The sequence below is a fragment of the Lytechinus pictus genome, chromosome 5, assembly GCF_037042905.1.
Source record: "Lytechinus pictus isolate F3 Inbred chromosome 5, Lp3.0, whole genome shotgun sequence".
In the NCBI taxonomy this organism is placed as follows: domain Eukaryota; kingdom Metazoa; phylum Echinodermata; class Echinoidea; order Temnopleuroida; family Toxopneustidae; genus Lytechinus; species Lytechinus pictus.
This window is the reverse complement of record NC_087249.1, coordinates 22,175,696-22,187,726: the sequence shown is the minus strand read 5'-3', so window position 1 is coordinate 22,187,726 and position 12,031 is coordinate 22,175,696. Positions and strand designations below refer to the sequence as shown.

Sequence of the window (12,031 nt, the reverse complement as noted above, 5' to 3'; positions counted from 1 at the left end):
GAAATATTTTCCGAAAGGGGGCATGCAAAATTTAGCGGGGAGGGGGGGGGGGGCATTTTGAATGTAAAATTTAAGATACTGTAAATTATTAACATAATTACATGAATAAGTACATACTTAAAACGAGTTACAAAATTTCTGGCCGCAACTACCTCTTCCCCCCCCCCCTCCCCCCGCTGCCTAAGGTCATGTGTAGTGTCCGAAAGGATGGAGCTGAAAGTATCCCGTTTTCAAGATAATAAACCACTAGCGTAAGGGGGGGGCAGACTGCCCCCCCCCCCCCCCAACGAGTCACAACTCATGCAGGGGACGTACCCCAGGCCTGCCCCCCCCCCTGACGATTTTTTTTTTCTGGTACAAAATCCTTTATTTGTGGTTGAAAACCTTTTTTTTTGCTTGTAATTTTTTTTCGCGGACGAAATATCCTCAAAAATTGCCCCCCCCCCCCTTTGGAAAATCCTGGGTACGCCGCTGTAATATACCCAAAGTATTCTGCTCGCGATTCAAGTGTATATTTTATTGTGGTGTAGCGAGATAAGCACCCTACACGGGATTACAAAAAGATGGCAAATAAATTTTCGACTCGAGCTTCGCGCTGGCATTAATATATGAGATAAGCAACTTGCTATCTGTTTAAAAAAAACCTTGCTTGAAGTGTCAACTTCTCCGAATCCAGTCGCATCCAGTCCATTATCAAATAAATGTGAATACTGTATGTCCAATCTTTAGCTCTTAGTCTCTCCCAACGTTTTTGTTAAGTAAGATATTCATATTTTTCTTCATTAAAAACATGTTTAAAATCCTTCGTTTAATTCGACATTTTCAGTTCACGCTTCGCGCTCGCATCAAATGCTATAATTAAATACTGATCATTGTTCATGATTTCACGATTTTTGTTTTACCTCATTTGCTAAGAAAGCGTGAATGCTTCTAAGCAAGCAACCAGATGACCGATGGCTCAAGGTACTCTCCGAGGGACCTATAGGATTAAAATGCCTTACTTGGCACTAGCGCACCAAGTGGGAATCGAACCCAGGCCACCGGAATCCGAAACCCCCTCACTACCGATTGAGCTATCGCGCCTTAGAATGTTTCGTTTCTAATTAAAAAAAAAGCCAGCTCGGCTTGTGCTGGATTTTTTTATAACAGATACATAACATTCTTTATTTCAAAACGTCATCAAAATGTCCAGTTTACGGATTGGAATATAAAAATCAGATTGCGTTTCGCGCTCGCATCAATAGCCTATATATCATTTTTTAAAATATGTATTAAATGCTCCGTTTCCACGTTAGAATATTAAAAATTTCTGAAATTTTTAACATTACAATAATGTTCATGATTACACTTACGAATTGTGTAACTTTCTAACTTTCAACTCTAAATTTCATGGCATATGAATCAATCTATTTTGGTACCCCCTGCAAAATACCAAGCCCCGCCCCCGTGCTCCTCTGCTGACAAAATCCTAGCTACGCTGCTGGTGCGTGAGCTGACTGACCAAGTCTTTTAAGCAAAAGCCTTAATTTAGGGAAGAATTTGTGTTTATTAATAATTGTTGTTTTTTTAAATTACAATATTTACATTCAATTGAGGTTATAATAAATAAATAAATATGTATAAATATATAAATAAAAGAATAAATAAATAAATAAATAACTAAATAACCCCCTCCCCAACAAGCTTTCTATTATTTTGCTTCTGTTGTTTTATGCCTTTTCTTGATTTTTTTTTTTTTTTTTTTTTTTTTTTGGGGGGGGGGCAAGTTTCCCCTCCCCCTCACTTCCATGCATCTTCTATCAAAAGGCTTGTGTCAGTGTCCGTAGCTCATTTTCCCAATTTTATAATGTAGAAGGCGTTGTTTCATGCAACTGCGGTATCTTTGATCAGTTAATTGAACAGTTTATTAGACCAAAAATTAAAATAGATCGGTCAGTAACCATTTGCATGAGCTAAGAGTTTCCATCTGTGGAGAATGATGTTTGAAATACTAAAAGAGTAGGTTCTTTAAGTTCACATTTTAATTCTTAAAGCTCATTTCATCACATGTATTGCCATGTTGGGAAATGCAGTCGCACGACCATTATGACAAACAAATCTAAAGGCTAATGACCAGCGTCCAGCGCAGATATTGTAATATATAGATTGCATTTCCCAAATTGGCATTGGCAATACATACATGTATGTCCAGGGCTGCCCAGGGTCGGGCTGTCCGGCCCCCGTCTTAGACTACGATATATAACAGCATGGACCTATGATAATAGCAAACGCGAAAACTGTAATGAAGCAAAATGAATTGAATGAAAATTATAACTTGCAATGCAAAAGACCAAATAACATTTATTATTCATATTTTCACATAATAATTATAGCAGCAGAACATTGGAAACAACTGAAACTAATAATTATTCACAAAAGCGCCATTCATGTGATAATAAAATAATAAGCTCATCGAACCTAAATGACGTATAACCTTGATCATGTGAACTGAAATTTGTGCAAAATGATCCATTATACTTTAATACCCTTATATTCAAGTTTAATCATGAACTGGATCAATAAAATTCAAAAGTTATGATGACATTAAGAAAAAAATACCCCCATATATATGGCCAAAGTTCAGTGACTCTAAATGACCTTTGACCTTAATCATGTGATCTAAAACTTGTGCAAGACGATCCGTAATACCTGAATACTGTTATAAGTGTCATTAATTTTTTTTCCTATATACGTTCAAAGTTATAACGAAATTTCGAAAACGTAAACTTGGTTAAGATTTCAAGGTTGATATGACGCTGTTATATCAAAACTACCGTCGCCTCCGCCGGAAAAGTGGCTCCTTTAGTCCTGCTCTGCTATGCATGCAGGCGAGACAAAAAATAGGTATTGCCGTGGCAACGGCCACATTTTTTTAGACTTTGATAATCCAATAATTGAAGTAAAATGTAGATTGACAGAGTAGTTTAAAAATGCTAATTCGATCGTTTTATTCATTCATGTATATTTTCTATGCACTAGCGTACCTACGGGGGGGGGGGTAGAGGGGGCAGTCTGCTCCCCCCCCCGACGAGTCCCAACCCATGCAAAAGACGTATCCATGCCCCCCCCCCCCTGACGAGCTTGAAGACCTTTTTTTTTGCTTGTCAAATTTTTTGGCCGACGGTTTTGCCCCCCCCCCCTTGTGGAAAATCCTAGGTACGCTACTGTTTCTATGATTTTGGATATAGATATTCCTACAAAATTAATGTTACCATGGTAACGGCAAATTAAATATCAGACCTATTTATGAATATCGTCACAGGTAGATTTACGTTCAGCACCAATTAATTCGCGGAAATAGCAAGAAGATCGAACTCTACAAAAGTAAACATAATCCGATATAATATCATGACGAGTATCGCACTGATTAATATTAGTATGTGCAATATAGATGTAATATTGTGCGCTGTTTGTATTTTATCAGAAATGCGCATCCGATGATTGTACATTGTTATCTTTCGCATATATAACATAAAATTATATATCTTGCATCTTCTTTCAACATTTGTTTTCACTATATGTGCCATGACAACAATTATTATGTATTTATTCGGTTAGCGCTAAAATTGACGAAATTGAGATGCGGAACACAAACATTATACTATTGATAGTTTTCACAAACTACTATTTTTAGTAAATCACGATTTTATATTTCATATTGCCATATATGTGTGTGTAATATTCCAAATTGAAATGCATATTTACTAGACTTATAATTTAAAACTCTGAATAAAAATAATTCCATATCAAAGATAACCAAAAATATGATGATAATCCGTCAAAATATCAAAATGCGTGATTTTCAACAGTCTTTCAAATTTTACGCAAAAAATGATACTTTCACGCAAAAGTGCACTTGGCATCCGCCCGTACGTTATTCCTCAGGATTTCCGCAAGAATTTGAGCTGGGATGCAAAGAATTGACAAATTGTGCTATCCAATTAAAAACTCGCTTTAGAATGCACTTATATATGTAATTAAAAACTCGCTTTAGTATGTACTTATACATGTAATTATGTACATAATGTACGGTATTTTCAATTTTTCTTTCAAAACGCGCACCTGGTAGAATGCACATTGTCTCATTTCAGATAACATGAAGTGAGATATCTTCCATCTTACTTGAAAATTATTTTAATATTTGTGACATTAGGACATTTACTATACATTTGATGGATAAACGCAGTTGAATCGAAGAATTTAAGCTGCGTAAAAAAACTTCAAACTATTGATAGTTTTCACAAACTTTTATTTTGAGGAAATCGCGGTTTTATGTTTCCCTGTGCCATATGTGTGTGTGCAATATTCAAATTTGAAATGCATATTTATGAGACTTATAATTTGAAACTCTGAATAAAAATAATTTCATATCAAAGATTATCAAAAATATTAAAATAATCCGTCAAAATATAAAAATGCGTGATTTTCGACATTCTTTCAGTTTTTACGCTAAAAATGACACTTTCACGCAAAATTGCGCTTGGCATCCGGCCGTACGCTATTCCTTGGTATTTTTGCAAGACTTTTAGCTGGGATGCCAAGCATTAACAAATTTTGCCGTCGAATCCTTAACTAGAGCACTTTTTGACTTTTGGCCGGTCTACTACAAGGTTCGGATGTAACGATCAACAATGTTATTTTGATGACTTTGCAGTTCCATTTGGTTTGCTTTTCGTTTGTTTGGGCTTTTTCTCGTCGACCGTCTTCACTCCTTTTTCTATCATGCTCAAGTCTTTTTTCTTCTCGGCTCCGTCCGAATGGCCCTGCCTCTTGCACATGGCGGGTATTTGTGAAAGCTGCGGTAATTTAGTCACATGACCGGTCTTCGCCATCCTGATCGTAATGACGATGAAGACGACGACGACGAGGATGATGAGTATCGAAAATATTACGATGAGGGCGATGTGTGCCGGCTCCATAGAGTTCGGCGGAAGTCTAGCTGGCGTGGTCGCGGTCGACATCACCGTCCACGTCGTCTTGTCGAACGTGATCGTTGGTGGCGGCGCTGAGGTGGTCATTGTCTCAGTCGTAGGGTTGTCCGTGAATGTATTATTTTCAGTTGGCACAAGCGTCGGTTCATCGAGGAACTCACAAAGTGGAGTGGCAAGGTTTATTTCTATGAAAGTAAGAAAAAAAATCGACGAACGTAATAATTCCTTCTGAATCAACGATAGGTCTTAAATATCTTACTAAGTTTTCAAAGGGAAAATATCATAATTTGAATAAAATAGAAATGTCTTAAGGTGCTTATGATTGTAATCTGTATAGGCACATGCCTTGAATCTACGCCATAAAAGCACTGATTTATTCAAATCCTGATACTGTAATCCACTCAAACCATATGCCCCTTCCGATTCCGTCGCCCTTTCACTTTATATGCCTTCATAGACGATAACCTGGGGTAGCTAAAAAAAATGGAGACTTACCTGTCGTCTCGCCCATGGGATCTGTCCAGTTTGCCGTAACGAACGTCAGCTCGACCTCATCACCGGGGTATTTACCGCCATCGACCGGCGAATCGACAATCGGTGTTATCTGGAGAAGAAAACGTTTTCTTTATTTTAAGAGTGAAGGGAAAACACTGCTACTTTGGGCTGTTTTCTATGACATATTTCACAGTGAAGTAATGTAAGTTATACACGGATACGTTATGGTTATTTACTGTAAATAAGCGGGGAGTGTTTCGCGAAAGGACTTATTGGACGTTTTATCCGACGAGTCCACCTTTATTCGACATTTCCATATAGTAACGGTGCCTCTCAACCTGCCAGACGAAAAATGTTGATGAAATGCTCTCCAGAAATTTAAAAATGAATTTTAGACTTGGAAACATTCGAAATATACGCCCAAGACTTCCCCTTTTCCTGGTTGACTCCAGAACACTTGTAGTATAGAACCTCGTAGTTTAGGCATACCCTTTTTTTTTTATTAAGAAAAGGTGAAAATGAAAAACAAACGACAACCATCTGTTGCCATTGCCCATCCCCCCAAAAAATGCCACAAGATTATTTTGTCTGAGCAAGTGGTACTTACTTTGACGTAATATAACTTTCCTTCTTCTAGACCTTGAAGCGTTGTAGAGATTCGAAAGTCCTGGAAATGAAACATAAGCGATTAATATTGTTTTTAATTCAGGTATTCATATTTTCATTGATTTTGTTTTGTGCATTCATTTATCTACCTATATATTCATCTATCTAATGATTGATTGTTCAAATGTATTTTATCAGGAATGGGAGACGACAGAATTAAAAGATTCAAATATTTTTGCAAACAACCATAATTATAGACGAGCAGTTTTATATCAGATTTTTAAATATTTGTTGTTTCCTTTTATCCAAATGTAATCAAACCTTACTGTAACTTACTATATGGACTGGTAACCGTTTCAAATCGTCATGGTTTCGAAAGCTGTTAGATGTAAAACATATTTCCCTCATAAAGCCTGCATAGCCATGATTATCCCAGAGAAAAATGTATAGGGTAATTGGAATGTTTTGGTATGTTGTTTTGTGTTTTTGTTGTGGTTGTTGTTGTTGTTGTCGTCGTCGTCGTCGTTGTTATCTCACCGTCTGATTTGTCCCATTCGCGCGCGTAGGCGGGAAAATATTCAATGTTAGAAATGACATTGAAGGAGGTTCCACAACTACATCCGGGGCAGGGGTCACCACCACACCGTAGTCTATGGAGTACAGGAAGATGTTGCCGTTGACTTGAAAGGGTGGGAGCCAGGATAGAGAGACTCGAAGGAGACGAGTTGAACTGTTGCGACAGAGGCTGTTCACGTGGGGGTCGATGGGGGCGCCAGAGTACTGAACAATTTCTGTCATAATAAAGCAAATTCATATCAAGAATGAGAGAATGAGGACTGATGCTTTCATGAGTTATTATCATTATTACATATATATATATATATATATATATATATATTCTTTTTTTTTGGGGGGGGTGATAAATTTCAAACCATGGTTCAGAATGTCATTTCCTAGAATAGTACCCTATAAACATGATATAACGGATCAATTATGACCAATCTTACGATCAGCTGTAAGTACTGCCCAGTAATAATGTTTGCCATCTAAACTTTGATAATAATACGGTTTATCCTATACACTTTACTGGGAACAGTTACAAATATTTAACAGATTAAAAATTGTCCAAACATCTTGCCTCCAACAGATACACACACCCACAAGATTAAGGAGATGGGCAGAAATAAAGAATGTCCCTCAAATTATGTTCAGAAGGGCAAGGGTTTGAATTTTGTGTCTTTTATTTCAGCAAAAATGTAATAGAAGCAAAGTGAAATTTAGAGATTGAAGATGTTTCTTGAATTTCATGAATACTTGCAAAGAAACATCTTCAATTTCTAAATTTCATATTTTATTCAATAAATGTCACCATTCACTTTACAGAGTGATGCCTTTATGACAATGTATAAAATGACTAGCCTTTAACATTCCCCCCCCCCCAAATAAGTCAGAAACTTGGGGTGATGTTTAAAACATCTACGAACGACTACACTGCGAACAAGGCACCAATTGTCTGTCACATAAAATCTACGGTAAGAACCAGCTAACAAAAAAATCCATCCGGCTTTGCAATGACCATGTTTAATAGATGGACCTTTTATCATCATTACTATCATTGTGAAAATAAAACATGTATTATAAACCCAATACACGGCATAAAACTGACATTTAAGACCACAACTGACTTTATTTTGACTTTTATGACGTTCTTAAAAGGGTTGTAATTTATTCTAAATGCTTGGTGTGTGTGCTCAATGCCAAGCACTTCGGAACCATGGATATATTATTCAAGAGGACCCCATGGAAGAACAGTGGTATTCTGTTAATACCGCTGAAATGGGCCATCCTCCATACTTTATTTGATGATTTGTTAAATTTGATCATGCATATATTTTATTCTTTTATATGGAAATAAATACAAACAATCAAACAATAGCATCTGCGAATGAGATGGATCAAGCATGGACCTACAAAGAGAAGAAACTTACAGTAAATAAAGAGGCTTTAATATGAGAAATTATCATTTGTAAACAAATTTTCGGCATTACTCCTGTGTGTTTGAGATCGCATGCTCGATCTGTAATGAAAATCATAAGTCCAGTTCATCGTGACTTGGCCGTGAACCAGAATAGCCTGGTGGTTAAGTCGCTGCCCGGCAAGCAGTAGATGACAGGTTCGAATCCCACTGGTTCCAATTTTTTCTGACTTATGATTTTCATTACAGATCGAGCATGCGATCTTAAACACATAGGATGCCGAAAAATTGTTTACAAAAGAAGAAACTTAGCTATATAGACTCTTTTTTTTTTTTTTCATTGAATGTTTTCGATGAATTATTCCTACAACAATTAATAGTTTATTTTTTATTTACAAAATAAGAAACTTAGCTATATAGACTCTTTTTTTCATCGAATGTTTTCGATGAATTATTCATACAACAATTAATATAGTTTATTTTTTATTGGCAAAAGACTAAACAAAACGATATTTTGTGAGAATTATTATCTTACCTCGATTCATGCAGTAGTCCATATCACCTGTAACCTGAAGGCACTCTACGATAATACAAAAATAAATAGTTTGTTTAATAGAGGTAAATTGGAGTTCCGATGTCTCTTTCCTGTTTAACGAGATATTCAAATTTATTTTCATGTCAAATAAACATCATTTATGTACATTTATCGTATAAAAACATGCGACAACGAAATGATAGCATAAATAGCAAATAAATGCCATAAATAAACATATCCAGATTTAATACAGTGAAAAATGCATACGTATCATAATTGTGACATGTGAGTTATCAAGCAATGCAATATTGGTATTTTCAAATTATTCTCCATGACGAATACGGAAATGTCTAACTCTTTACAAATTAGGCCCCATTGTGGTTTGAATTTTTTTTTCTTCAAAATATATTCTGCAATGACAGCAACATTATAACAAAATTGAGATGATCATTATCTATGAATTCAATGTTGAGGAATGGGTAGGGATAGCTGGTCTATATAAGAAGAGTGACGCGTCCTTGCAATTATTTTCATGACATTTGTCAAAAATTTTGCCTGTCGTTTGTTCTGTCAGAGATTTCCGTCATCATCATGGTGTAATGGTCCCTCCCTCCTTTCATCATACCTGCCTAGAGCTATTTATAACTGACCAAATATTTCAGTATTTTCATCGCTAAAATGAAAGACTACTTTTTATATACAACCCTCCTTTATAAAGAGAATAGACACATTTGTATTTGGTTAAAGCGTGAACATGAACAAAATAAATGCTAATTATTGCCTAGTACAAGTGAAGCATCATGGAGTGGCAGACAGGACCACCCCCCCCTCCCATCCTCAGGATTGGGAATATTATGAGGGGGTAGTGCCCCTCAGTTTTCAAGGATTGTCATTATGGATGCATCATACCTCAGTGGGCATATAAACCATGGTAAATAAAACACTTTTGAGTATTGATGGAAAATCAGAAGCAGAGAAAGTTGCAACAGCCCCACCCCTTTATTTAAATAGAAAATACTCTTTTTGATATACTGCCATGATTACACCATGGACCTAGGTCCATGATTACACGTACCTGGTGTCTGGAACGCCGTGATAGCTCCCATTAAAGATTTTTGTTGTCTTCCAGGACGGAACAGATGAATCTTGATATGGAATAGATGATTAAAAAAGTTATGACTGATAATAAGGGTAATATCAATAGAGACATTTAGTCTAATTAAGCCCCCCCCCTCCTCACTTCCTCAGAGTGCTCATCAAGAATACAAACAGACCCGTCTTTGTCATTAAGGTGGGGGTCATAAAGATGTTCATCGAGTTATGTATGACTTTACACACGAACCTTGGGAACGACTGGCATGCCGAAAAAGGTTGCTCAAACATTTTTAGTCGCAGTAGCTTACATTATATCTGATCATGGACCTATTACGTAATAGGTCCATGATCTGATGAAATATGAAGATGTTGATAAACTCCCTTAAATAATGTGCAAGCTATGATACAATTCAATTATACATGTATCATCACATTATTTTAACTATGAGGGAAAGGTCTGGGCTTACATTATAACACTTCATCATTAGTCAATAGTATATCGTGCATAACTTTATAAAGAGCTTTAACAAAAAAAATGCCATGGTTTATTTTTTATGAGAGTAATGTTGCTCGTATTTAAGCAGTTCATTAAAGGAAAGTCATGAAATTCATTGCGATATAGTGCATAGCCTTTCGCGATTTTCCTTTTTTTCAAGATCTTGAGCTGATTATCTTTGTCGTCTCATTGTTCTACCTGAATGTCAATGGCATCCGTCTAGTCGTCTCCATCTACGCGTTCTTAGTGTTTGCCCCCCCCCCCCTTCGTGAAAACAACAAATGGAATTGGAGAATGCTATGATTTGTATGTTGCATGTGATAGGAAGCACCAAATAAACCGTTGGATAAGTGTACTTGGAAGAAAATGCGCTCTTAAACGTCACATTTTGAGTCGATACCTAATGTTCCTCTTCATCTCTCCGGTTTCCAGATACAATACAAGAGGCATCCATCCCTATGAACAACATTTGCTCCGACCACATCTCTTCAAAAGTTTTTATCTTGCTCACTGTCAATTTCCTGCGGTTTTCTCATTTTGTTGCTGCTTGTTGTTGTTGTTGTTCTTTCTCCCTCTTTCTTTTTAAATTGAAGTTTGCGAGATGCTTTTTTAATCTACTTTCATCAAATTAATTCCCCTCATTCTAGGGAAATTATAATTTATCTTATCACCCATTCTTTTTTATACCCCCCCCAAAAAAAAAAAAAAAAAAAACATAATAAATGTCTCTGAATTACCCATGATTTCATAACACAGGGGGCCTGAAAATTTACATGTGGCTATCAAACAATATAAAAAAGAAGAGAGAGAGAAAAAAGGGCTCGTTGCCAAGTAATGACATGACTGTCACAGAAGACCAGTGGCGTACCGTGGGTCACGGCATTGGGGGGAGCACCAGCAAAAAAATTTAGTCACTTAGTGGGCGCGCAAAGCGCGCTCAATTGCGAGGTAGGCCTATACTGACCTGAAAGAGAAATGTTAAGAATTGTGTTATTAAACGGATATGTATCTCACTGCTCAATTAATGCGAGCGCGAAGCGCGAGCTGAAATTTTTTTGTTTTCAGACCTAAAAAGGGACATTATAAGCAAATTTTTACAATCATGATTCATACCTGTCTCATTAAACAAACAATGCGAGAGCGAGCTGAATTTTTTTTGCTGCATACATTGACCCCAAACAGGAAAATTGTAAGGACTTTTTTAAAAGAAATTCATGAAGAGCATACATATCTCACCGTAGCCATCTAATGCGAGCGCCAAGTGCTTGCTTATTTTGTTAGAATTACATTTAAACACATGAAACACTTTTTTTAGTCATTGTAATCATGAACATGATACGTATATCACTAATCAAATATTACGAGCGCGAAGCGCAAGCTGAAAATTTTTGAAATTTAAATCTGAAGAGGGGCATTCTAATGCTTGTTCGTAGGAATTCACTTAAACCATAAGTATTTCACTATACAAATGATGCGAGCGCGAAGCGCGAGCTGAAAATTTTCGATATTCAGACTAGAAAAGGAGACATTTTAAGAATTGTTTTTAGGAATTCATAAAGAGCTAACATGTCTCACCAATCCGCGAACGTAAGTACTGATTGGAAATATTTTATATTCAGACCTTAAAAGGGGGTCATCACTTTATGTAATCATGAAAAAGAAGCATAGTATTATGCCACTACATAAAACAATTATAATTGGAACTATAGGTCTATTTGGTGTATATTGACTTGAAAACGGGATGTTTTAGTACAACAGAAAGTTATGAAAAATATTTCTTATGTAATATAATATAATGTAATATATAATATAACATAGTATAATATAATATACAATAATTCATTCATCCCCCACTACGT

At 36.3% G+C, this 12,031-nt stretch overlaps 1 protein-coding gene across 1 annotated transcript in view; it reads right to left on the bottom strand.

Moving 5' to 3' along the window:
* Positions 1–2,311: 2,311 nt before the first annotated feature.
* LOC129261662 (uncharacterized) overlaps positions 2,312–12,031 on the bottom strand; it is a 43,583-nt gene continuing 33,863 nt past the window's right edge. Inside the window, exons 5-10 of the mRNA XM_064100035.1 lie at positions 9,657–9,726; positions 8,582–8,626; positions 6,609–6,862; positions 6,073–6,132; positions 5,466–5,574; positions 2,312–5,155 (exon numbers count right to left, since the gene is read on the bottom strand). Coding sequence (XP_063956105.1) covers positions 4,674–5,155; positions 5,466–5,574; positions 6,073–6,132; positions 6,609–6,862; positions 8,582–8,626; positions 9,657–9,726 — 1,020 coding nt within the window. The 3' untranslated portion in view covers positions 2,312–4,673. The remainder of the gene's footprint in view (positions 5,156–5,465; positions 5,575–6,072; positions 6,133–6,608; positions 6,863–8,581; positions 8,627–9,656; positions 9,727–12,031) is intronic.